Below are 27,961 nucleotides of genomic sequence, written 5' to 3'. Positions count from 1 at the left end.
CTCTGTTTTGCGTCTTCAGGCTAACCCATTGTTGCTAATTTTGGAGCTAACCCCCTTCACTTTTCCAGCACTTGGGGAAATGACAGACATGACTTTTAAGCATTTATTAACTGACACACTGGAGTCTATACTGTACATTTACTGCCAGACTGACAACTTACCGCTAACCTTTTCCTCCGCTCCGAAATAATGGATTAATCCTGGAAGGCTACTGATGTAGCACTTTTCCTCTTGTGAAAGGAACACGGAGATTATCTGACCAATGAGAATTTGGTCGGATGAGAGCATATCGACCAACTAATCGACAAGTCGACTGGGAGACTACAGCCCTATAGTAAACCCATTTGATCAACTGAACACCCTAATCCCCATTTAAATATGTTGACTAGAGTTAAATGTGCAATATAACCTTCATGGGAGAGTACACCTTTGCATATTTGATTGAGGAATTTAAAACTTGACTGACCTCAAGGTAAACTGTGATAAGATGCTTCTGTCTCTGCTATACCCCTAGACCAGAGAGACCTTGGTGATTTCATTCACATTAAATTGTGTGCACAGATTAAGAGATGATGAGGAGATGTTCCTCCCCTAGTGGCTAAAGGATATACAAGCTTATTCAGCAGGGACATATGAACAACCAGAAAAAACTGGACTTCTATAAAAATTCTTCAAACTGATTTCAGTACTTCTACTGTCTCTTGAAATGCCAAGAGTTTGTCTTTAGACCTAAGTGTGTTCCTAAATAAATATTTAGATTTTACTCCCACTTTTATAACCCTTACTTAAGCTGGCATAAACAATGCCTTACCCACCAAACAACTCCCGCAAAGCAACAGATAAGATGACTGCAATATTAAGGATGTACACAGCAAATATGCCAGTGTTATTTTTTCAGCGTCAGTGTTAATTAACTGGGGTTACTGTTGTTTTTACTCAGAATTGATCAAAACCAACACTCAAAGTCGTCAGTTACTCCAAGTGTAAGAGTGGACTTTGGTCGTCCTGAGAATTACTCTGAAATTACACCAGGGCTCATTCAATTGGCCACACCCAGCCACCGGTGAGCTGAGCCTGCGCGCCCACTTGACCTTGTCAGACACACAGCCTGGACTTCGGCCAGATTTCATCTTGCAGCGGTAAGTTTGAGTCGATAAAATTGTAGGTTTTAGATTGATATTAGCGTTACGAATAAGCCTAAAGTGAATTGCATATATATATATAAATATGACAACTTTGTTTTTGTGGAACTGGTCAACTTAGCTGTAACCGGCTAGCTGGCTAGCTAACGTGAGCTAGCTAGAGCTATATCAGCTAGCTAGCTAGCTAAATACTATCCTGCCTGGCCCAGCTAGCTAACGTTACCGGACCAGAGATCTTTTAAAAGGACGTTTAAAATCCCAGTGTTGTATTTGACGTTACTATCCTGGCCCAGTGTGCTCTCGCATTGCTCTTGTATGAAGCATTAGCTAGCCAGCTAACCTTAGCTAGCTCAAGCTTCGGCAGTGTTTTTTTTTCAATTTAGTAAATGTGTCTTGTCACTTCTGTAAGTTGGCTGTGATGCATCTCAATTCCTAGGCTGCATCCTACCTAGGTCCTATTTTATCATTGGGTTTGAGGAGCAGTCTTTAAGACCCAATGATAAAATAGGACCTAGGTAGGATGCAGCCTAGGAACTGAGATGCAGAGACCAGTAGGGTGCTAGCTATATTTTTGAGTCAAACTGCTTTTTAATTTTCTTTAGAAAATTGCTGAATTTCCACTAGAACAACCCATTTAAAAAATGTAAATGTGTTTAAATATAAATTAAATATAAAATTGATATAATTATAGGCTAACATACTCAAGTAAGGGGCATACATTTAGGCTAGGCTATATAGTAAAGGTTGAACACTTATAGAAAGATAGAGTATAACATTACACATGCACAAGGCACTTTATAAATAGTGAATAAATAGACCCTTGGTGGGTCGGCTCTAGCTCACACATACAGATGCAGTTCCTGGTACTCAGACAACAGCTGGGCCCTCTAGTAACTCCCCCACCCCTGTCCCTCTCTCCCACCCCAAACCTCCCCCCGTCCACCCTCTCTCCCACCTCACCCTTCCCCTCCACCCACCCTCTCTCCCACCCCCACCCTCCACCCATCTCTCTTCCCACCCTCCATCCTTCTCTCCCACCCCCACACTCATCCTCTCCCGCCCCACCCACCCTCCACCCCTCTCTGTAGTTGGTAGGGCAGGTTGTTTACTGACTGAGGGGTTGGTGGTTCGAATCCCAGCTCTGCTGTCCACATATTGGTGACCTTGGGCAACACACTGAATCCGAAATCGCTTAGGAAATACAGATGAAAATGAGGATTCCTGCTATCTCTGGTGTATTTATAGTTCATCACGTATGCTCTGCTCATTTATGCACACTTGTCCCTCTCAAATAAACAAATCATATTGACCTTTCTTCTGTTTTAGTGTTGGCAAAATTCAATTTGCCAGTTTCTGCTTCCTTGAGCCTGAAGGATTCTGCAGGCATGGAAGTGGATTTGGACATATTTGATGAACTCTTGAAGTCATCTTAGGTGTCTTTCAAGGCTGAAGAGTGTAATGGTGAGAAATTGCAGGCTTATATTTTTCAAATTGTTTTCAGATTGTTGCTGTTATTAATCGTGTGAACAGAATGTTACAATGCAAGGCTGTGTGTTTTCTTAGGTGCTGAGGAGGATGAGAGTGGTCACCATCCCATGCATCCCAGGGGTCATCATCAGGTTCTGACTTGACAGTAATACTGGAATCTGGTGAACATACTAGTGGCTGACATGGTGGAGAGTCATGGGTAAGTGAATATGCACTTGCAATAACAGGTTGTTGTTGTTGTTTTTACCTCCAAAAGCCTCTTTTACCTCTGTTGCATTTTTGGGGGGATGAATGATGCTGTTCTCCCAACATTGCAGGGTAGACTTAACAGCACGTGTGTGCTGATGCTGGAGTCGTTCCGTGACGGCGCCATCTTGGCTATGTCATGTGATCATGTCTTTACCTGTCAGCCAAACTTCAGGAAATGATAGAGCTGGTGCAAGTAGTAATCCACATAGTCTATGAATTTCCTTGTTTGGCTAGAAATGCAATCTTTATTGCGGACTGCATAGGAGTGTCCAAGAGGGCACTCACCAGCTAACAGATTAACATTTTTTCTTGAAATCAACAGGAACATTTCTATGATCACCAGAGTGGTGGTAAGTGTAAATTGGACAGTAGATTGAACACAACATCGTTGTGTTTTTGGCCCCTTTACTACAAATCACATACTGCACCTTACTGCTGACCATTTTAAACCCACGGTGTAATTTTGGAAAACAAACTTCAGTATGGTGTGACACTTGAAAGTTATTCCTATAGTGTCAATTCTAATTCTTCAGCATGGCATTCTGCAGAGTGGGACTCTGAGATGGCCGCCATCCTTCTGCTGCTTCACCTCTTACATCCAGCCTGTAAGGGCAAGAAGACTGGCAAGATTAGCGCATCAGATGCTGCTGGACGCCTGATCAAGTTCATGAAGGTATTATCTTAGGACTGCACATCACTGATTCAAGGTTCATGTCAACTGATGTAAGGATTTCATGGGCCATGATGGCAAGGGGTGATACAGATATATATATGTTTAGAAAAGTATATTCCATCCATTCCTTTATCACACATTAATTCATTATTGTCCTTGTGCACCATCCATCCAATTGCACATGAATCAAAATGACTTGAGTCAAAACATGGCATAATTCTCTCTCTCTCTCTATTTCTCTATCTCTTTCTCAGGTGGGGAATAGCATGGAGACCTTCCTCAAGGAAACTGGCCTCAAATAGCCCTTCTGTGTGTCGGAGAAAGGAGCAACAGCATCCAGGATTTCCACATCATCCTGGACCAGAAGGCCATTCCCTGCAGGATGCAGACCACAGTTGCCGCCTTCGACAAGCTCTTCAAGGCACATTTTACTTTCGCTGTGCCGTATGATGATGCGCTGTCCAGCTTCTTCACATTCATCCAGAGCACCGTGTATGGGATCAATGCGGGCAGTGTGAAGGAGAGTCCCCGGGTCAAGGAAATCAGAGCAAGGCTTCTTCACTGTGCAGTTTGAAGAACAACACATCTTTGACCTGAAGTATGTGCACCTGTTACATTTGCAAGGCACACCACACATTTTGTTCAGTGATATTCAGATATTTGAAGTTCCAGCATGGATTGTTGCCTGCAAAGTCTTTGCGCTTGAAATGTGGAGAGCCTGAATGTTCTTTTGTTTTCTGCACATACTCTGGTTACCAACGTCACTTATCTCGAGCACATGGGGACTGTCTTGATCCAGATCCTGTCGATTTTGAGATTGAGCATGTAGCTGACCCTGTAGCTGAGCCTATAGCTGGACCATGAGATGAGATTTGAAGGAAAGCACAACTTCTTTAAAAAGTCTATTAAAAATTTTAAAAACGTTGCCATGACACTGGCTAAGAAACATCAGGAAGAGTTAGCATCTCATTTCGAGAACTCTAAGTTTAAAAGATTAAAGTTTGGTCCCATAAGTCAAGTCTTGGTCAGCAGTTTAGAGGGTGGAGAGGCACTGAATGAATCTTTTGATGTATTGACTGTTTCCACCACCCCTTGGGTCAAAAGCTATGGCACAGAGTATCAGGTGGGGATGTATGTGGTTACTGGAGTTGAAAATGAGATGCCTTTGTTCAACAGGATTGACAGTATGATTATTAGAGACGACAATGCTTATCTTTTAATTTGTAAAGTCTCAACCCTTTTCTTTGATGATCATTTCAATACATTTGCTATTGAGGAGAACACTGGGGTTTTCACAGTAATATCTGTAAACGACCTGTTACATTACAGACCTTGTGATAGGCAATTTTCATATGACACCGATGACCAAGTGTACCTTGTTCCATACTGTATTTATGTATGATGAATCCATGCAGTCTGTTATGCTGTCTGTTGTGAAAGTGATGTGGTGGACTTTTAATGATAATATATTTTTCTTAAGAAATTGTTGCTTTGTGTATTTTTGGTGGGGTGGTTGTGGTGGCTAGTGGGGGCATTGGTAGTCACATTTTACACCTGTTAGTGTTTATGCATTAGTTGTCAGTGTAACATTTTTAACCCTAGTCAGTGTAGCATTTTGTAAAAATGGCACTACTGTAGAGCACTATTGACACTACACACGTTAGCCAGTGTTCATTTTTAACTCCCTACAGTGTTGAAATAACTGGCTGAGAGTAAAAACATTAACACTGACACTAGTGTAGAGTACTATTGACACTACAGAGGTGTTCAGTTTTAACTCCCTACAGTGTTGAAATAACTCCAAAAATATTAGCACTAGTGTAAGTGTTAAATGAACACTGAAAAGAGTAGATGCATATAAACACCCTTCTTGTGTTAAATTTAACACTCTGAGTTAATTTAACACTGGCGATTTTGCTGTGTATACATAATGTATATTCATTTTCAGATTTGAAGGGATTATCGCACTGTTGTGTTACAGAATGAAGGCTGACAAATAATGTCTCCTGTTTAATCAGAATACTCCCCAACTTGATGCTTAATGGCTAATAGTCATATGTCTGGAATAGTTGTTTATTTTTAGACCATTTTAATAGCTTTGCCATTTCTTAATATTATTATTATTATTATTAATATAATACCAACGTCCTTTACATACCTTTACTGGAACGGTATGACAATACTGTATTGAGAATGGTATCTTTCCTCAGTCAAGTGCGAGGTAAATTGCCAAGACAGTTGTCAGAATCATTTGTAGTGTTTGTGTTTTCAGTGCCACCCTTTTGATTGTTTGCACATAAAAAGCCAAGTCGATGACTGTGTCCCTCAGGAGGACAGTGTGACCCAAAGTCAAAAGCCTCCCATAACTGTATCTCATTTAGCACCAGTTATGTTGTTGATCAGACCTGCCAACACTCCCTTTTTTCCCGGGTTTCTCCTTTTTTCACCCCTCTCCCACTGTGCTTCTGTTTTGCTGTTTCTCCCGGGAAACTCCTGTAATTTGCATGGCCCTCAACCTTAATTATGAATAATCGTCATACACATGGATCCCTAATTTCTGTATGTTTGACTGAAGTCACCCAAGTTGCCAGATCGTCTATGAAACACGAAATACACACACAATCCACACACAACATACAGTTTCAACCTATCTGGCACCACAACCCAATTCAAGAGGCATGTTCTGCTCTCTGCACGGCCGTCTTTCCTCCCGTCCTCTGTTCTCCTCCCTCTGTTGCTGATGTGATTCACTGCTGCAGGTACTGGTAGAGAGGAGGGGCTGGTTTGTCTCAGTTAGCACGTAAGTTTACAAGAATTTGCCAAATTTTAAGATATGTGGCAAACTCAGATTAACATTTAGGCTACATACAGACAGCTTCTGTGTTATTAGCTTATCCAGTGCGCTGTAGTTGTGTAAACATACCAGCGGTGGATGGGACACTGCAGGCAAAGCAGTTGAAAAAATCGCTTCTCTACATGTTTATGCTTATTTAACAAGTGGTTTGATAAAATACTTATAGGCTTTTTACTCGCAACGGTTTTGTTGCACTTATATTAAGTTCTGTGAGCATAGTTGTCTTCAACTCGAGTAAAATGTTATCTTTCACTTCATCCTCCCCCCTCATCAAAAAACCCCCAGTATTTTGAAACCTAAATGTGGGCAGGTATGTTGTTGTAGGAGCGCTTGTTCTTTAATTCTGTTAACTAATCTTTGATTCTTAAGGAAAATAAGAGACAGACTCCCTGGATTCATAAATTTGTAAGAGCATACCCTCGGCCTGCAGAACTGACCTTTGTAACCCTCTAAGTGGGGATTTGATCAGTGATGCTCAACAGACTCAAAGACCTTCTAATAAACCATTCCGATAAATTGAATCATAACACGAACTAAAAGCATGAACTGACCCTTGGACCGGAGTAAAACAACTCCCACCTTAGATGGAAGACTTATCAACAACGCCATAAACTAACCCTCATTCCTGAGGACTTTGAAGCCTCCTTTCAAATCTGAGACAAACCTGAATTTCATGTCAATTAAATGTCTAATCACCATGTAACTAATATCATGTTATTTGTCATGTAAATACAAGGAGAATGGTATAACTTTCATAGGTGTATGACTATCTACTAAAGAGATATAAGACTTAGATTGTATTATCCTTTTATACTAACAGGTAACGATACTGCTCCTCTATTGACAAGAGTTAAATTCCCTTATGTGAAGAGTTAATGAATGTTTAATAACCATGTATTTGTATTGTAAGTGTTTAACTTGTGATCTATTAACCTCATAGACAATCATATTTTAGTAGTTAAATTAGACAAGTAGTTTGGTTGAAAGAATGAAGTTTCTAAAATAATAGGAATGTAAAGATAATATTTCAAGGATTTGAGTTTAAAGTTTCTTTTATTGTTAAACAATAGTCACATTGAATGCTTTAATATTATGAAGAAAGTTATGTCAACTTATATATAATATGTTTCTGAAAGTAATCTAATCACATAAATGTTGCCTGACTTTATTTCCTTTCACTATAGTATTAAACTTTATTTCAGTAAATGGTTTTAGTTGTGTAAATAGTTTGAGAAAGTTGAATCAATGAAGGTTATATGCTTAGACATCATGAAGTGTTAATATGAAGGTTAATGTTTGTTATTAGAAGAACTGACTTATCATGAATCATGTGAATTTCTTAACTGTTTTTGAATGGTTTTACAAATATGATACAAGCTGAAAGGACCGTTATTAATCAGAAATATCATGAATGCTTGGACACTATGAAAAGAATGTGTTTACAGCTTTAATGTGAAATAATAGGCAACAGTGACTTGAAGGGTGAGTTTTTGCATGTAAAAATTCAGAATTAGATTTCACCAAATTCCTTTACTTCAGGAGACACAGGCTGCAAACCACAAGCCACACCTAAAGCCCCTAGAACAAAGAAATTGAATATTCATCAATAATTCAGCGCGAAACCCTTTAAAACACACCCGAATTCCTCCCGTTTTATTCTACCTTATAAAACAGCCTCAAAGAGATTCCTCTTTGAGCTGGCCTCCAAGAACTCAAGAAAACTCTTAAGACCTCTCTTTTATTTGTTTTTCAACCAGATATATCCGTGTTTAACCTTTTATTGCAACAAGTTAATTTGTTTTGTTTTGGTAGTAACATTAAGTCTCGTATTTCCACGCATAGTAATTTAATTTGAAGTAAACACATACAGTATTTTATTTTGAAGTAGACGCCGCTGAAGACTTGAACGTAGTCAGACTAAACTTTATTCGACGCTCAACTTAAGTTGCTACAAGCCAACCAAAAGCCTGACTCTGCAACCTAAACCTTTGAAGAAGAAGAAGAAGAAGAAGAAGAAGAAGAAGAAGAAGAAGAAGAAGAAGAAGAAGAAGAAGAACTGCTTTCTGAGAGCAAGACATTAGCTTTTTCCTTAGCATTCCCCGGTACAATACGTTAACGTAATACAATACGTTATCTGTATATATTATATTAACTATGCTTTATAATGTATCCTCAAGACGTTTAGCTATTAATAAATGTCTTCATTTATCCTAAAAGTGTTTTGTTGTTTCTTTGAGCTGCAGTAAACAGAGGTCACTGTTTTGGACAAGAACTCACGATTATGAGACTGATTCATTGATTAAATTGAACAAGGGTCAGTGCTCCCTCCTGGCACTAACAAATCTTAACCAAAAAGGAGGTGGTGCCCTAATGACAAGGTAATTCATTAATGAAGTATTAATACTCCTACAGTTGTTGATAAAGACAAGATAACATTATATGGCTTTGGCACAAAAATGTTTTTACACGTGTTATGCTACAAAGTAATATTCGCCATTGTGAAAAGGGAAAACATGGAAAGACTGACTTCAAAACAGGGCAATTGCATTTTTTTATGTATTTCCCAATAGGCTGGCAACACATCACAATTAAAGTTCACTTGTTAGTGTTTTTCTTCCTCAAATTCCTCAATCATTCAGCATGTTTGGAATTCAGTACCTTTTGCACAGGCTAGCTAATTAAATTGTGCATGGAATTAGTCAAAATACTTCACAAGACAAACTTGTTAAACTAATGAGTATGGTCACGTCAGTACCAGCAGTGAAAACTGTGTCTTACCTTGTCTTTACATCTCCAGTAGGTGGCAACAAAACAACAGAAAAACAGCAGCAGGAGCAGGGTTACATATACACTGTTAATGTTAATAGCCTATTTGATAATGGTTGGAGTAATGTAGACTAGCAAAGTAGGCTATAACAAGCAAAAAGGATGATTTACAGACAAATGATATGTTTTTGCCTTTCAAAATGAGTGAAAACAATTTTTTGAATGTCTACCTGCTTTTTTTGATGAATCCCTTTTTTTTTCTAAAATTACCATCAATTCCTTAAGTTTAAAGTCCATTTAAAGGAACATCAGAGATTTCTTTTGAAACACATTATACAGGTTAGAAGGTACTTGCTGAAAACGTGAAAAGACTGTGAACTATGTAATACTGAACTTTGGAGTAAGACCTTTAAACTGCTTTTCACCATTTCTGTGTTCAGGATTTTTTGGGCGGGCCTGAAATTGTGGCTCAGTGACATAGACAGATTACTAGCATGACCCCTCCCCTAACATTACATAAGAACTAGAGGGCATCAGCTGGGTGTGTAGTCTGTTGTTTGCTGATGGCAGCATGCAACTCTTTCATTGCAAGCTCAGTATTAGTATCCAGGGGGATGTGTGCTGTGGTCACAACAGTAGATGTAAACTCTCTGGGCAAATAGAAAGGTCTACACTTAACTATGGGATATTCTAGGTTAGCAGAGCAGTGCCTCTAGATAATGGCATTGTGCGTGCACCAAGCTTTGTTAACGTAAAGGCACAGTGCTCCACGCCCCACCTCTGATCTTACTGGAGTCATAGAGCTGTTGTATCTGCCCTGAGGATGTAGCAGCCCAGTAGCTCAACGGCTCTATCAGGGACACTGTTGTTAAGCCATGTTTCTGTAAAAATCATGACATTGCAGTCCATAATCCTTTTATGAATGGTGATCCACAGTAGAAGTTCATCCATGTCGTTCATGAGAGACTATACATTGATGAGGAAAATGCTGGGTAGGGATAGCTGATGAGGAGTTAGCCTTAGCCTATCCCTTAGCCCTCCTCTCTTCCCCTTTTTGTTTATGCTCTCTCCCAGTCAGCAGATCCAGCTTGATTGCCACCGGTGTCATGGTATTAGCTGTTACTGTCGAATGGGGCTATTTTCAGTCAATGGTGGTGCTCAAGGAGTTATTTCAAACCCAGCTGAAACATCTGTTGATGGGTAGAGTCGGTGTTAAAGCTCCTGTCCACCCAGAGGATATATCCATGTCCTGCTGCTGGTGCAGCACTGCTGCAGGAGCTGTGCCTGTGTGGCTGCCTGCACCTTTTGTAGACAGTACAACAATGTGGACATTGCTGCTGTTATTTTTCTTGCGTTTTATTCTTCTATAGATTCAAGTTTTGGTTTCGCCTGCCTGATGATCTGACGCTTTTTTTCCCCAACACAATCAATGCAACAAATATGACAGAGGGGTCTGCTCTGATGATGGGTCACTGGGACAAAAGACTGTAAGTTCACACCACTGAGATGGGTTTGCGAATAAAGATTTCAAAGTGGTTTAGTCCACTGTATACATTTATAGGGACCTGTAGTTAGGCCTACTAGTTGATCAGGGAAGTATGTTTACCAAATCCACAAAGAATGGATCGTGCCCGCTAATAGCACTGTGAATTGTGCAGCATTTGCAACCTTAATCTGCCCCATTTTAAGGTCCTATTCACAAAAGATTTTGTGCTAATGATATGCCAGTGCAAACACACCCATAAAATTTTGTGGCCGGGTGCAATTTGCCCTTGTTTTGTGTCTGATTGAGTGAGCGGAGCGGTTTCAAGTGTTTCAGGCTTTTCTCCACATTTCAGCACACAGACTGGTCCATAATGAAAACTGCAGAGAGCACAAAAGCCTCAAATTGCATGTCTTTAATTAGTAGAGGTATGCACACACAGAGCTCTCCACAATCACAAACCAACTTTCATGTATTTTGCTTATTTTACTTTAGTATTTAGCATCTATAACATAATCTGCTGAAATGTCAAATGTCAAAATACAGTGTTAATGTGACTCAGGCAGATCTAAAACATGTTAGATTAATGTCTGAATCTTGCAATAATGTTGTTCAGGTGTCACTGAATGTATCCGGGATTTCACAGAAACATCAGTACTCATGTTCTGTTTGTTGCCCACAGCTGGCTGTGTGTCACAGCTGGCTGCAGCATTACACAGCAGTTGAAAGGATAAGTGCATCTCCAAACTGAGAAAGAAACTGTATTTGCGCACGCAGCACAGCAGTGGTAACTTCATTAATACCAGATTGGTCAGGATCTGACAGTATTAATGTTCTGTGTTCTGCTACACATCTACACAGGTCAGCTGTTACACACAGATTCCAGGTTACAGTGGAACTGTTAGTGATAAAGTAGCCCTTACAGATGAATCCTGAGCTCCATCAGAGCTGTCAGGACATGTTTATTTTGAAGTAGCTGAAAGTCTGAAATAAGCCTACCACCCCATAACCAACCCCCCAATATCTGACTGTAGATTTTGCCCTTGATATCATTGAATATCAAGTCAATATTATTTAAGCCTCACAAGCTTTAAGATGTGAAGAGAGAGAGACAGAGAGAGTGAGTGAGGCGTGAGTGTGTGTGCAGTTAACACCAACTCTCTGAAAACACTAATAACTCCACCCTAATCGCATGTGGCTAAGTGAACATAAAAGCACAAAACTGTCACAGGTTCACGTTCTTAGTGACTATTTTTCATGCTGTTCACCTGCCTGATCACTAACTCTCCTTTCATTGCAGATCCTGCCACCCCCACCTGCCCTGCAATCACCTCATTCCCCTCACCAGAGGTTCCCCGCCCATCTCCTCCCATTATGCTCATCAGTCACTTTTTATATACTTGCCCAGATTCTCATACCCCTTGCCAGATTGTCTAGTGTTTATGCCTAGCTTTCCAGCCTTACCATACCTATCTGTCTGCTCTCCTGTTACCCTGTCTGTTTCCCGGTCTGAAGATTTTGCCTAGTCCCATGGATCTGTCTGCCTGATCTGCCTGCCTGCCTGCCTGGTTTGTGACCCCTGCTTGTTTTTTGGACTGATTAAAGAATATTGGACTCTGCTCCTGTTTCTGAGTTCATGCTTTTGGGTTCCTAGGTTCTGAGTCATTACACAAAACATTAAAACACAGATAATAGGAGAGGTGATACGGTTTGGGAGGGAAGAAATATGGAGTTGATTTTAGGCTCTCCTGGACCACCTCAATGAGTCTTCAATACGCACACACATCATACACATAATGTCAAATCCATGTCTCACAAATCCACACATGCGTGGTTACCTCTACCCTGAAAAAAACCCTCATTCGGACAAATTGTACTACCTGAGCTCTGTAGAGGCCAGTAGGTAGTGCCTTTTTGGGAGGGAGGAGATATAATGAAAATTTGCATAACGGACACCTGGCGGCATTTAATAAGTGCCTGATGGGGCAGATGTACACAATGCCACCCAGTGTATGGCGCTTATTAAATGTTGCATTGCAACAATTTGCACTGTCCAATATGTTTTTTAACGAAAACATGCCAGGTGACGGCAAAAAAACAAGGCAATTAATAACCACACCCATTTGGCATTCGATATACCAGGGAGAGGTGGAGAAACTGACCTCACGGTGTCAAGCCAACAACCCCTCTCTGAATGCTTGAAAGACAAAGGAGGGATGTTTATATGTTTATATATTATTATTATATATGTATGTTTATATTACATTTATATTATGCATTTATATTATGTGCCTGTTTACATTTTCTTAAAAATCTTAAATCTTAAATGTTGCACTGTTTGACATTTTGATCTTCTATCCTGTTTTAAACTTTTTTTGCATGTATCTCTTTGTACAATGCTGCTGCTGTTGTTGCTGTTGTACTGATGTGTATGTGACACATAAAACTTGAACTTGAAAAAGATCTGGTCAAGCTACTTGCTGAACTGCCTACTCATTATTCTTCATTTACAGATTATGCACTCCTAATTGTTGACATGAATTCTAACCATAGTGGTAAACGGATTGCTTTTAAATAGCGCTTTTATCCAAAGGATTTACAATTTGCCTCCCATTCACACACTCATACCCAGATGGCAGCAAGCTAATGTACAAGGCACTGGTTCAATGTCTTTCCAAAGGACACTTCAGCATATGGACAAGAGGAGTTGGGGATCAAACCACCAACCCTGCAGTTTGAAACATAGGTGGAATGACATTTTCACATGAGGAATGAATGGAGAAATCTGCTATAGGTTGTGAAGTTATTCCAGATTTATTACAACAATAACTGCATTTCAAGGTTGCATTTGAGTACACAGCTATAACAGTGGTGACGTTAAAGTGGTTTGGACAGGGTGGCTTTATTAGATTGGAAAGGGTAGTCATCAGAATACGTATGCAAGAGTTAAACCTTTCATGCATAGTGGTCACTACAGTGGACAGCTATTCAAAAGCCATTTTCTTATATATGCATGGGTTTTGATGGTATAGTTGCACATCAGCCACCACAGTGGACAATAGTGTGTCATCCCATACACTGTCATGCACTGGCCAGCCTTTGTAAGTGCAACACAAATTACTCAAAACCAAGATGGCCGCCAGCCAGCCGGCCCGAAAGACTCAGCAGCTCAGGAATATCTTGCCGATCCTTCTATGGTAGTAGACCCTTGCAGGTAAATAAAATTTTGTAACATCAAGTAAAAACTAAGGAGTAATACAATTGTTAAAATTTCTAAGTATTGATTGTATTTTGGGAGAAAATGACGATTAATCATCTGTCCACTAAGTTGGACATCATGCATTACAGACTATATTTCAACTACAATTATACTATTACTGTGACTTTGTTGTTCTTGAAAATACTTCATCTACAGTAACTTTTTTGGCTGTAAATCAATTGATTTATGTTATTAGAATGTAACTTGCAGTTTTAGGGGGCTAAGGATACTGAGGGAGCTGAGAATGCTGAGGTTGCTGGGGGGGCTGAGGATGCTGAGGGGGCTGAGTGGGTTAAGGATCCTGAGGATGCTGAGGGGGATAAGGATGTTGAGGGAGCTGAGTATGCTGAGGGAATGCCTGGCACCTCAAAAGAATGTCTGGATTAGAAAAGAAGGATCTTCTGCATTTCAAGTCATCTGTAGCTCATGTGCTAATAAATGCAGTAAGACAGAGGGGAGAGGTTGAGGAGTTAGGACCAAGGTTCAGTGTTTTTGCATTGCAGTGGGCAGTATTAGAATATGTTGAAATATGTTAAAACATTAGTTTAACAGCTTTGAAAATATATATTATTTTATAGTTTTCTAATAATGTATCATTTCATTCATTGGTTTGTTAAATACATATTCCTTCAGTTGAAAGTCCACCTGAGTGGACATGTGAAAAACTCCTTGAAAAATGCATGTTTTTTTAAAAAAAAAAATGAAGTTCAAATATTTTTTTTTTCATGCTTAAAGGAGAATAAAAACACATAGGAAAAAAATCCTGACTGAGGTTATCATAATTCATGCATGAAAGGCTTAAATACATCTCACAAATATTGCATCATTATAGTTATTTTCTTCTGTAAAAGGGTGTGGTATACAGGATACTCTGACTCAATATTTCCTGGGCTTCTGTTCTATGGAATCATTGATGGTTTATGTCTATGTACAGTATGCACTGTGATAGTAAACAAAATATTAATAAGACTGACTTCATGCCTGTGTGCCTGAGTCTGAATGTGTCATGCCAAGTCACTACATCACAGTCCCAGAAAGGCTGTAATGTTATTGCACATTAACATACTATAAACAGCATACATACAATACACGCACAGGCACATGCTTATGCACGTATACCTCATGGTCATTCTCACACATGTATACTTCTATACACAAACATACATTCATGGTCCTCTCTGTCACGAACACACACTCACACACACACACACAGAGCAAGCATACACAAGCCCATGCATTCCAGATAAGTGGGGAAATAAAGCAAAGATGACAAATAAGCTGCAGACAGTAATGTGAGAAAGAAACAGGGGACAGAAACAGGAAGTTGTATAATGAGGACTTAGACTCTGTGTCATCATGCTGAGTCAGCTTTTATTTCTGTGGAGGTCATGAAAGGAACTTTACTATGTCTTTACTTTTCCTTGACAGAGTGCATGGAGATGGTCTCTTACGTGTAACCAAAAATATCTGCGTCCCTGTTGTTAATTTTAGAGCAGAAGCCTGAGTGAAATGATGTCATCTTGGGGACTGTCAAGCAATACAGGCATGAGCTCTGACACTTATTCCAGTTTAATCATTATTGTATATTTGCGGTTAAGCAATAGAAACTCAACAGTAATAGAAAGTATATATCATTTGTAAGTTCTATTAAGTAATATGAGCTGTAGCAAACTGGATGGAAATCATCGCCAGACATTAGACAACACAAATAAGAATAAGAGAAAGATATAAATAAATATGGATCAATAGGTAGCTAGACACAAAAGAGAAAAGAGCATAGATTTTTATCTTCATTTTTCCTGGGAATTTTTGTCTCTTTTTTCCTGAAATCGGATTTTCTTGGTGCAATGTGCAAGCCTGTCCCCAGGAAATGTATATACTTCTAATTTGTTGAACCAGTTACACTTGGCAGAAGCTGGATTATGATAAGCAGCAATGTTTTGTTTTGAGGTTTTTTGGAGTAAATGAAGTGCTACGTTTTCATACCACCCAAAGTCACATTAACATTGTATATCAACATTGTAAGGACTTTCACACTTGGGCTATCTTGTGGTGAAGTTTAAGCACAAAAGCACTTTGGTTAAGATTAGGGAAGGACTGTTAAATGTCAGTACTCTAAACACATGTCTCATGTTCAAGTAACTTTTGACTTTTTCAGTATTGAACCAAGACCTACAAGTGGATATTGTATTGCAAGAGCCAATATGATGAAATATGTTGTCAATAAACATTTTGCAGATACATTTGGTATGACAATTTTTCAATTTGACAGTTAAGTTTATGTTAACAGTTTTCTCATTATGTTGTTAAAAACATAATTCAGGTAGAATAACATTTCTTATAAAACACATTTACTGTTGTAACTTAGTAGAAGCTACATAAACAGAATTTCGAGACACGGTTGGAATGTGGGACATGGAAACAAAGGTCCCTTCTATATCACTCCATTATTGTGTTTGATGCAAAACGGATGCCTGTTTTCAACATAGCATCATGTTCATGATATTTTTTATTGTTGCTGAAATGTTGACCAGAATTTAATGAGAATGACTGACTCTGATTCAGTGCTAGTCATCTGTTTCCTGCTGATTTGACCTGAGAGAGCCAGTGAATCCTCGATGATTCATACATCTGACATGTGACCTACAGTACGTCTACAGTGTTCTCCAATGGATGTTGAGTATATAATGTAGATGAGTGATGATGTCAGGGTAAGTTGCTGACATAAAATGACTGAAATTTTGTTTTACTATATGATAAATGCTATTTCTTATATTATTTGACTTTATTATTATTATTATTAATATTAATATCAATAATGACAATACTACTACTAATACTAATATTACTGCTAATAATAATAATATTAATATGGGGGGCGGACAGGGCCAGCCCAGCAGACGCTGGACACATGTATTGTCAGTCCACGCCTTCTTCATCTCAACAGTGCTGTGTCCCCACTCACCTCACACAGACAGACACAAACTGCTAACTGACAAGGTAAGACACTAAGGGGTTTTGTAGATTGGTATTGGTAGATTAACTTTCAGAAAATGCCTGTTTTTAAGTCGTTTGAATTAACCTATGTTTTAGCGCGTCTCTCACCAACGCGCGCGTCTCCTTTATAAATCCAGCTGCGTGCGGCTTTTTTTCTCTGTTTACTCTGCACCTCTTGAAAGAGAAGCGGCTTCACGAGTCAGCTGCGTCTGGGAAGTCATCCGCTGACGGTCTTCGTGTTTCAAAATATAGAGGCGCTTGGTATAATAGAACGTTTCTAAAGTGACACACTTGCTGGGGGAATGATAACTCTCACTCACGCATATACTATTGTATTATATTGTACCGGCGAAGAAAAAAAATGTGGATCCACACTTTGACAAATGTGTGGCTTGCAATGCTCCTGAAAGCTGGTTTATTGCATGGCATAAATGGAAATGTTTGAATGTAGTACAAATGTCTGAGAAGTTATGGATTTTTACTGCCATACGTCCCCAAATCATTTAATCTGTTTACCACTTTGTTACATTATTTGTAGCCTACTTCGTCTTCTTCTTCACATTATTGTTATTATTACTCAATAATATCAAAGTAAGTATTGTTTACTTTTTAATCAGTGACAGATGCATGGTGGCATTTTCCACAACAGCCTTGAGTGTTAGTCTAGAGGGAGTCTGATTATACAGTATGTAAGCGTACACAATGCTCAAAGTGAAAATAATTGATTTACTCCCTGCTCCTTGATCCTTGAACCCAAACTCCATAAACTCTACGCAAAGAAACTGATTAAGATTGCAGACATAAATTCCGAATACATTTTCTCCTTTTTAGACAGCACACTTCACTGACTTCAAAAATAGAATAAAAAAATCTATATCAAAATAAATTTGTTCATATCAGTGTTATGAAGATATTGATATATATATTTTAAGAAAACTGGAAAAAAAAACAATAGTATAAAAAATAAATTAAATTAAGGTGTTTGTGTATTTTATGTTTTTTCTCTCCCCAGGATTTTCCATGGCAAGAGTCTCTCCCCATACATACTTTGCCCTTCTTCTTCTGTTGCTTCATTTCCTGACTGTATCACTTGCCATACAAGATGACCTTGTAATCAATACCAGGCATGGCAAAGTCCAAGGGAAGTTGCTTTCAGTGCTGGGTGGTGATGTTAGAGCCTTTCTTGGAATTCCTTATGGAAAACCACCTATAGGGAAGCTGAGATTCAGAGCTCCAGAGCCAGCAGAGAAATGGGAGGGGGTGAAGGATGCCACAAAATTCTCAAATTCCTGCTACCAGTTGCTAGATACCACCTTTCCAGGTAAGACACAATGTTTACACACAGACAAACACAATGTATTCTGTGTACATGTAGTGTTTTTTAGGAGGATGCCTTCAGAGGAGGATAACTGTCTGGCCCTTTGTTCTGACTTCACCTTACTCATTACCTACTCTTTATGGATATTGGATAATGGATATTGAATAACATTCGCTGGCAGGTCTCAGTGAGTAACTCTCAGTATAAGCTAATGGATTCTGGTAAGAGTTACAGGGTGCCATTGTGTTAGTACAATGGTTACAGACATTCATTCATCCCTTATTCAGTTAAATTTACTAACAGGCTACTATTATAGTGGAGGAAAGACAAAATTGTAGGGGGACAGTGACATAACTATAGAATGTTGTGTGCTTGTTTATAGTCATGCAAGTACAGCAAACAGTTTGTTTGCAAGTGTGTTTTTTATTTACTATCTTTTGTGACATGTATGGTTTTATGTAGCACCCTCTTCAATTCAGATTTATCTTTCAGGAGACAATATAAATCATCCTTGACCTTGACATGAACACAATATGTACACTTTTTGGATGTTAAAGGGGTATTCCAGTGGTTTAGCACTTAAAAAAAATAAGAATAAGGATGATCAAAATCAATTCAGCGAAAGCAAAATTATCCTGACTTTTAGTCCCTAGAATAAGTCAAGCTCTGAAAACCCTGGGTCCTACACTTTCCATAATGCAGTTCATTGTCTCCTCACTAGGCCCTCCCTCCTTAAATGCCTTCACCTTTGAAACTTTTTATCTCACTTTTATAACACAGACTGAGATGGAGTTGAATCTGGTTTAGGCTTAGAATCTGGCACCAAAAGAGTCCATATTAGTATATATCTGAATGAAAGATGACCTTATTTGGCCACTGTCCTAACTTAAGGAAGGCGTGTCACTGAGGATGGTTATTATTGGTGCTGTAGTTAAATAACACCATGGGCCCTATTTAACTGTGCAAGTGCAATGACAAGTGCAAAAGTTGTAGGTCTCTTGGTTCACGAGTGTTTAATTGAAATAACTTATTTATATTTCAAACATGTTAATAGCAAGTATTTAGTTTGCTCTTGTATTCAGACAGATATGGCTTTGAGACTGTTTTCAGTGCAATTTCTAGGACCAAATTTCAACTAAAATACAACAATTTGCTTTGCACTGCTTCATTCGAATGAACCCCCTAGCTGTTTGCACCTTTCCTCCCACCTGTGCATTGTGTGCTCTTGTGCTGGTCACCAAAATACCGCACAGACGCACAAAGTGAGTTTCAAGATCTTGAAAATACCAAACAGTCAGAGTGCTGCTTGCACTGCTCGTTGCTCTTCCTCTAAAATATGGCCTACTGTACGCACACTTTATTACTGTATTACTATATACAGTAATAATTCTCAGAAATGAATGATAAAAACATTTGAGTTATTCTTTATCAGCTTAGTAAACAAAACTATGTCTACTCATACACATTCATAAGCACACTCATACACAAACTGACTGATACAGGCCTACCCTCCAACCTAGAGATGGAGTGGGGCTCGGTCATGGATACCTTGTTATTTATAGACACAGGCACCTGTTAGGGTTTGTTTGGAAGCCAGATACAACCGATGCCAGGCATGTGCACAGAGTAAATTCCCAAAACATACACCAAATATAGATATGACAGCAGAAATAGATCTGCACATAAGGCATTGATGTCAGACTACTATTACTGATTTGGACAAAGCAGTGCTCATTAAGAGGAAAACAAAGCAGGGATTTATTTATATTTTTAGTGCTTCTGTAAATGTTTGAAAGCAGTTTGTAATAAATGGCTGTTAATTGAAATACAGCTGATATCTGTTTTAAAATTCTTGCCTGTGATAAAGGGTCATATAAATGAAGTTGAACATTAATTAATGACTGATAACAATCATGTGTACTGCGAAAGATCTGAAGGAATAGAAATTAGAGTATCAATCACTTGAATAAAGGAGTCCCAATCAGTCTCTTTTAACACTGATGTATATGATCTTTCTTATTAGGATTTCCGGGCACGGAGATGTGGAACCCAAACACTCCTCTGAGTGAGGACTGTCTATATCTAAACATCTGGTCCCCACGTCTCAACAAAACCCATCCTCAGCCCTCACCATTGGCTCCTGTCCTTGTCTGGATCTATGGAGGCGGGTTCATTCAAGGAACATCCTCTCTGGATATTTATGATGGCCGCTTTCTGAGTAAATCTGAAGGGGTTGTTGTGGTATCAATGAATTACAGGTAAGAATTTACAGCAGTGTGTTGCTGCTACCATTAAAAAATCTGCTCACTTTCTCTTATAATGATATATTGTTTTGATATCTTTTTAAAAAGTTTCTCATTATTAGAACACTAGATACCAAATTATTCTGTTTTTATAAGGAACTTTTTTGTAACAACATATCACTTAATGTCACTAAACATTCTCATACAACATATCTATATACATATCCATATGTATACAACATATCTCATTAAACCTTTTCGTGAAATTGTCATAACAGCGAGCCTCAAAAATCATGCTGTAATGGGAAATGTTTTTTCTGTTAATATATAAGTCTGTATGTTGTTAAAATGAGAAATGTTCCTTGTTTTAACAAGATACCTTGATTTTGTGTAAGAACGAGAGAATTTGGTTAACAAGATGATGTGAATATGTTGTTATAATATTCTTCTAAAAGAATTCTTCTAAAACAAAATAATTTGGTATATAAGAATGGGAAGAGAGGTCATAAAAGCATGAAAAATATCTTGAAATGGGAAATTGAGTATTTTTGTCATTGTTGAAGTATTCATTAACAGAAATTAAAAAAATATATTATAATGGCAGAATATAATTATGTAACTGTTAACTCATTGACAATAAGCAACAGGTAAATCTATGAGCAAGTTTTCTGATTTTTTATACTGTGACAGTATGACACTGGCTCCATGCCTGCAATGGAAGTAGCATGAGACATGGGTGTAAAATGTGGAGCACAGGCATTTGTAAACAGGAAAGTACTTTATCAATGTGATTACTGTGGTATCTACGGGAGTAAGTGAATGTGGAATTCATGAGTCTTCCTCATTCTTGTCTCATCTATGACAGAGTTGGAGCTTTTGGTTTCCTGTCTCTTCCTGATAACAAGAACATCAGGGGCAATGCAGGACTGCTGGACCAGCGCTTGGCTCTCCAATGGGTAGCCAGTAATATTGCTGCTTTTGGAGGCGATGCTTCAAAGGTAAGAGGTTTTTGTCTTCTCTTCTTAGTTATGCCGTTTCTGTCTAAGATTAGATAATAAGATTTTATAATATTTTTTAAACAAAGAATATAACAAGCTGTTGGCTATTGATTTGCTGTTGTTTACAGGTGACTCTGTTTGGGGAGAGTGCAGGGTCAGCATCTGTAGGCTTCCACCTGCTCTCCCCAGGCAGTCATGATCTTTTTCAAAGGGCTATCATGCAGAGTGGCTCTCCTAATGCACCCTGGGCCACAATCAGCCAGACTGTTGCCTGGGACAGGTAGTGTGTATATGTGTATTCTTGTGTCTTCACCATATTAATAGACTAAATATTGGTACGATGTTTTGATTTAGTTTTAGTGTATGTATTTTTTAAAGGGGACCTATTATGCTCATTTCCAGCCCCATATTTTTATTCTGGGATTCCACTAGAGTAGCTTTGCTTGAATCAGAGTTCAAAAAACTTATACTGTCCCTTTATGCAGCCCCTTAGTTCAGCCCCTGTCTCTCAACAGGCTATTGTAACTCCTGTCTCTTTAAGGCCCCCTTACTGATGAACCCACTCTATTCTGATTGGCCAGCTTTCTGGAAGCTGCCGAGGGGCAGCACATATGAGAGTTGTGTTAAGTTGTCGCCAATGCAAACCCAACATTTTCTGCTTTACTGATTTAAATGAAAAGCTTTTAAATGACTAAATAACATGAAACGTGTAACTCAATGAATTAGCAGAGCTTTGTTAGCAGCCCTAAAAAACTGATCAAAATTCCAAGATATGGACATATTTGGAGATATTTGTTCAGCGGATCAGTTGGAAATAATTCAAGAAGAAATAGTACAAGCAGAAACAATCGCAGTGATGATGATGTTTGATGAAGAGTTGCAGACGACCAACATACCTCCAACAGGTAAATAACTTATTTGACTTCGCTGTGCTGTGTAATGGAGTCATGGCTTGGCGTGACTACCCCCAAAACAATAGAAAAATACCATAAGGTTAGTGGAGCAGAGCAGTGAACTTGCGCGCTGTGCATGGAGCAGATGACTATATAAAGAAATCCGTCACGAATCGATGTTGGCCCAGGCTGAAAGTAGAAAAAACTGCTGGGAAATGAGCGTTCACAGCAGTCTGAAGCCTGAGCTTTTTGCTCACAGGGATTACTTCTACATACATTACCTCATTATTTGACACACTGGCCACTTTTAACACAACATCTGACATTGTAATATTATATATATGACTGAAAATAAGGAAAAGCATAATAGGTCCCCTTTAAAAAGCAATTCTGAGTTATTTTATTCTTTCCTTTTCTTTCTGTTGTCAGTCCCTTCTTCCTCTCTCCTTTGTTTGTCCCATTTTTTAATCAGTCTCCATCATTGTTCTCCCTTCCTCTTTCACTGATTGATTGGCTTGCTCCCTCTCTATGTCAACATCCAGGTCCATGATGCTGGCAACACTACTGAAATGTCCCAAGTCTCATCCAAACCATGTGGAGGCTTGTCTGCAGAAGGCTGATGCTGGAAAAATCACATCTAAGCAATATGATGTTCTCAAGCAGCCTACATTCTTAGCCACCCCCTTTGTTCCTCATGTTGATGGGGACTTCCTACCAGATAAACCTGAAGTGGGTGTGTGTGTTCTGTGAATGTACTTGAGGGTGTGTGTGAGTGTACTGGGGGGTGGGAGGATGGGCGTGTTTTGTGTGTTTTATACATAAGTTTTAATACTACTACATCTTACCTCGATTGGCTGATGTATCAAATGTCAATCACCCAATCAGTGAATTTACATTGAGTACGGTTTTGGTGTTTTGAATGCAAAAACACATAGAGGCAGTTTTATTCAAATCCTCAAATTGAAAAAGTCTTGTTTGCCATTTCCCTGCAGGTGTTGCTGCGTACGGGTAAACTCCCAAAGAAAGATGTGCTGTTTGGCTTAAACAAGGATGAAGGGACCTTCTTCCTTCTTTATGGAATTCCTGGATTTAACATCACTGGTCAGAGTCTCATCAGCAGAAATGAATATCTGCAAGGGGTGGCCATTACAATGGCGGATGCCAGTGATGTCGCAAGAGAAGCAACGATTTTCCAGTACACAGATTGGACAGATGAGAACAGCAAAATGAAAAACCGTGACATGCTGGGCAGTCTGGTTGGAGATCAACTGTTCGTTTGTCCTGTGCTTGAGTTCGCTCACAGGTAAAGAGTAATTCTGAGTTTTAATGATGTGGTTTGACTCATGGTCATCAGTGAAGGTTCTAGTTCATTTAAGCCACAAGGGTCAGGCTAGGGCCAGCTCCTCTTTTGGAGGGGCCAGTGAAATTAACTCTGAAACTAGGCACTCATTTTCAGTGTCCAGGCAATCTACTGTATATTACATAATATGACCTCTTGGCTGCATTCTTGCTATGGAGTCAAATACACACAGCCACAGAGAACAATTTAGCCTAACAATAAGGAGAGAAAACCAGAGCATAGACACAGACAGTCAGGCAAATAGATGGTGTATCTGACTCACATTATTTAAGTCCAATGTCCTTTCTTGCATAGTGATGCAAATTTATTATATCAGGATAAACCCCTTGAGATGTATCATCTCATTTTCAAATTGGTCCCAAACAATCTGTTCACAGTTGTGAACTGCATGTGATTTTTGGCACAATTTTTTAATCAAAGAATGTCAATGTCACCTGTCTTTCTTTCAATAGTTTTCTGCATTGTTGCAATACCATGTATGACCACACATGCTGGCTGACATGTAAAAGCCCTTATAAGCCAGAGTGGTGCTGTTTCACTCAGGAAATGCAATGAAAAATGGGGAAGATATGTCTACAAGGACAAAATAAAAAGTGTCTCTTGTATAACAACAAGAACAACAAAAAATACTACAATCAGTGATAGCCATTTTGTATCGTGAGTGTGTCTTGGCTTAGCCTGGTTCCATAGAGAAAACCTCACTGTATTTTAGGGTGACCCCTCAGCCTCAGAACCCCCACTGCCTGACGGATGTTTGAGAGCGGCTGTCACAGCTGTCAATTATGATGTCATACCCCCTTTTTATATTGTCAAATAACTAATTAAAAACAAACTTAAAAAATGAAAAGAAAAATGAGCACTTGCACAATATCAGCATGATAAGAACTGCATAAAATGAAAGAAAGCATCTTTGGGAAAAATATATTTGACGTGTATTTTGGTTCTTTAATTTGGCTTATGTCTCATCCGCTAACATGGTGGGGGTGGGACTTATGACCTATACTGCAGCCAGCCACCAGGGGGTGATCGAGATGTTTTGGCTTCACCATTGGGGAGCTGTCATCACGTCCAATGGGTAACAAGATTATCCCTGTGTTAGGTACCAGTGAGTTCCTCCAGTTAGTCAGCTTGGTTTTGCAGAGTTGTTTTTTTTTCATGTTTCTCTTTTACTTGAGCATCTAGTTGGGTGATGAAGTAGGAACAGCACACTCCTCATACATAGGTATCTTTGAGACTGTAAAATATGATGCAGGAAGTCCAGTTTGATTGATAGATCCATGAGTTTCAGGGCTTATCAGATACCAGAACCCTACACAGTGGTATATAATATCATGAGACTAAATGTTAAAACTCAAGAAAGTTATCAAGCTATTGTTTGGCATGATGAGTTCCAGGTAAATAGTAGAAATACAGTGTCCACTTTACAAAATAATCTATCATTGTGCTGTAATGCATCAATGCAGTAGTCCCCTATACCACAAATAGGGTGGTATTGTTTTTTTTGTTTGTTTTTTTGTTGTCCCACCATTTTGGGTCACCAACAAACATGTCATCCTAAATGAATAGGACAAATGGTCAATTTTCATTTCCTGTGTTGTTCCATATGTTTGTGTTCTATTTTCTCTTATTAACCTGACCTAGTACAGTGCACATATAGCTCAATACTGTTCATCTCTTTTCCAGGTACTCAGAACGGGGTGGCAAGACTTTCCTTTATTTATTTGACCACCGGTCGTCCACCAATCCTTGGCCAGCATGGATGGGCGTGATGCACGGCTATGAGATAGAATTTGTCTTTGGAATGCCTCTGAATGTATCCCTGGGATACACGAAGAATGAAGTGAACATGACCAAGAAGTTTATGAAACACTGGGGCAACTTTGCACGGACAGGGTAATCATAATCAATCACTTAAACTCTGTATAGACCCTCATCGCACTATTGGATTGTCTTGATTGGCTTTTCTGTTTGTCAGGAATCCAGGACTTGATGGAGCTTTGTGGCATTCGTTCACCGCTGAACATCAGGAGTATGTCACTCTGAACTACAACCATCCGGAAGAAAAGATGATGATGAGGGCTAGAGAGTGTCACCTTTGGAACAAATTAATACCAAAGATACAGAAAGTATCAGGTTAGACACAAGCAAACACACACACACACACACACACACACACACACACACACACACACACACACACACACACACACACACACACACACAACTCTATATAGTTATTTGTAGTAGGTGGTTTTGCATCAGGCTCTGCCAGGGAGGCATTTTGCCATGTTTAGCCTGTAGAGGAGATTTGTATCCTGGCTTGCTTCCCCTCCACTTCACCACAGTTCTGGAGATCTGAGTGGAAGGAGAAGAGGGTCATTCATCATTTTACTGAACACTGGTCACACACATGGTGAATAATACTCATACACCTATCCACTGAACTCATTATTCACACACAAACATACACACAAACATCTGCACATTTGCACCTTTGCACGTCTTTACATTATTTTTGGTATCATGCAAAGTGTACTGTTTGTGGCATCATTTTGTCTCCTTCATCCAGACAAACTCTTTCTCTGTTATTCAAGTCACATCATGTACTATATCTTTAAGTCCACTAGATTTGCTCTAATGCAACTCACCATGCAAACATGTATACATATACATGCATATACTGTATACACAAAAATAGCAATACCTCTGTGAAAGATTACAAAATATGTCTCTTTGTCTCTTTCTTCATCCACAGATGATCTGCTGACTTGTGTTACTGCAAATGGGATGATACTCCGCTGTAACTACATGTTCTTTATCATTTTACTGGTTATTACGTTAACCTACCTTGTAGGGTGAAGAGACCTGTCTTCCATAAAACTTCTTCAATACAGCCATAAGCAACAGTTTACATAAAAAAAAACGTGGGCAGAAACAATAACCTACAATAACCAGCATTAACAATGAATGCTTCATTCAGCTTCAGGCAGCTGTCCACATGTCATGACAGCTTTATGTGTCCCAGCAGGGACAATTTTATGGGGTGCTCAAATCAGAGCTGTAGTTTTGGAGCAAGCAATACTATGTGATTTTTATTTGCAGGTAGTGTTACTGTACAACACACAACAACCAAATATTGGCTATTGTCACTTCTAATAACTAGTTAGTTTTTAACTAACATTTTTTCATTTGTTTATGTCTTTCTTTCACTTTCTAGGTGCACTTCTGAAATTGGTTAGTGAATACTGTGTAACACATTTGACTAACAGGCATGTCAGAATTTGACTTTCATAAAATAATTTTCAACTTGCAGAAAACACATTATTTCCTTGCGGACAAGCAGAATCAGTGGGGAGCATTATTACATTTTTTGATTTCTACTCTTGTTTTTATCATGTAGCCATTAAAATAAAAAAGTGTGCCTTAACTTTTTGGGGAGTTCATTCACTTTTTTTGTGGACATTGATTGCCTGCTCTTGCATCAAATGCACCCTTTTTGTATCACATCATCAACATGTACAAATCCAAGAAGCGCTTCCTCATTAGCTTATTCTTATTTTTATTGATCATTAAAGGTGTTAATGTGAGGTTGCTAAATAGTGAAGTAGTCCATTAAATTATTAGGAAGTTATTTTTATGTATTATGTTGATTGGTTTTATGTTTGTTTGATGGACAAACATACAGACAGGTGACAAATTAAAGGAAAAACTGGTACAGGTCTGAATGTTTGACATCTACAGTGAGGGGATCTGGCGGCTCTGTTATGCTGTCAGGGGCATTTTGCTGGTTGAAGAATGATGTTCCTCAGCCTTGGCATTGATTCTACAAGTCTCTGAACTCTACTGGAGGGATGAACACCAGTCTTCAAAAAGATATTCCCTCATTTGGTGTTTTGATGATGGTGGTGGAGAGCACTGTCTATCATATTAGTCCAAAATCTCCCATAGGCGTTCAATTGGGTTGAAATTTGGTGACTGCGAAGGCCTTAGCATATGATTCACATCATTTTCATACTCATCAAACCATTCAGTGACCCCTCATGCCCTGTGAATTGGGGCATTGTCATCCTGGAGGAGACCATTCCCATCAGGATAGAAATGTTTCATCATAGGATAAAAGTGATCACTCAGAACAACTTTGTATTCATTTGCAGTGATCCTTCCCTCTAAGGGGACAAGTGGACCCAAGCCATGCCAGCAAAATGCCCTCGAAAGCATAACACAGCCACCAGATCCCC

General features: G+C 39.0%; 1 protein-coding gene and 1 long non-coding RNA gene across 5 annotated transcripts; both read left to right on the top strand.

The window, feature by feature from the left end:
- The first annotated feature begins 346 nt into the window (after nucleotides 1-346).
- On the top strand, nucleotides 347-12,942 carry LOC121899558. Of its 4 annotated transcripts, none has more exons than XR_006096749.1 (5): nucleotides 529-1,139; nucleotides 2,469-2,603; nucleotides 2,706-3,552; nucleotides 3,807-4,150; nucleotides 11,956-12,942. It is a non-coding gene; the product is annotated as an uncharacterized LOC121899558 (long non-coding RNA). The 4 variants fall into 4 exon arrangements; XR_006096747.1 differs by lacking the exon at nucleotides 11,956-12,942 and having other exon boundaries at nucleotides 539-1,139; nucleotides 2,706-2,829; nucleotides 3,428-3,552; nucleotides 3,807-5,039; XR_006096748.1 differs by lacking the exon at nucleotides 11,956-12,942 and having other exon boundaries at nucleotides 347-1,139; nucleotides 2,231-2,603; nucleotides 3,807-5,039.
- Nucleotides 12,943-16,811: 3,869 nt separating this feature from the next.
- LOC121898268 (acetylcholinesterase-like) lies at nucleotides 16,812-27,150 on the top strand. Its single transcript, XM_042413244.1, has 10 exons — nucleotides 16,812-16,914; nucleotides 17,924-18,232; nucleotides 20,253-20,487; nucleotides 21,338-21,470; nucleotides 21,599-21,750; nucleotides 22,906-23,092; nucleotides 23,356-23,666; nucleotides 25,407-25,616; nucleotides 25,699-25,856; nucleotides 26,479-27,150. The coding sequence occupies exons 2-10, from the start codon at nucleotides 17,932-17,934 to the stop codon at nucleotides 26,580-26,582; spliced, it is 1,791 nt and encodes a 596-aa protein (XP_042269178.1). The 5' UTR covers nucleotides 16,812-16,914; nucleotides 17,924-17,931; the 3' UTR covers nucleotides 26,583-27,150.
- Nucleotides 27,151-27,961: the final 811 nt, after the last annotated feature.

Source organism: Thunnus maccoyii, chromosome 6 (genome assembly GCF_910596095.1).
Source record: "Thunnus maccoyii chromosome 6, fThuMac1.1, whole genome shotgun sequence".
Taxonomy (NCBI): Eukaryota; Metazoa; Chordata; class Actinopteri; order Scombriformes; family Scombridae; genus Thunnus; species Thunnus maccoyii.
This window is presented reverse-complemented; position numbering and strand designations above follow the sequence as displayed.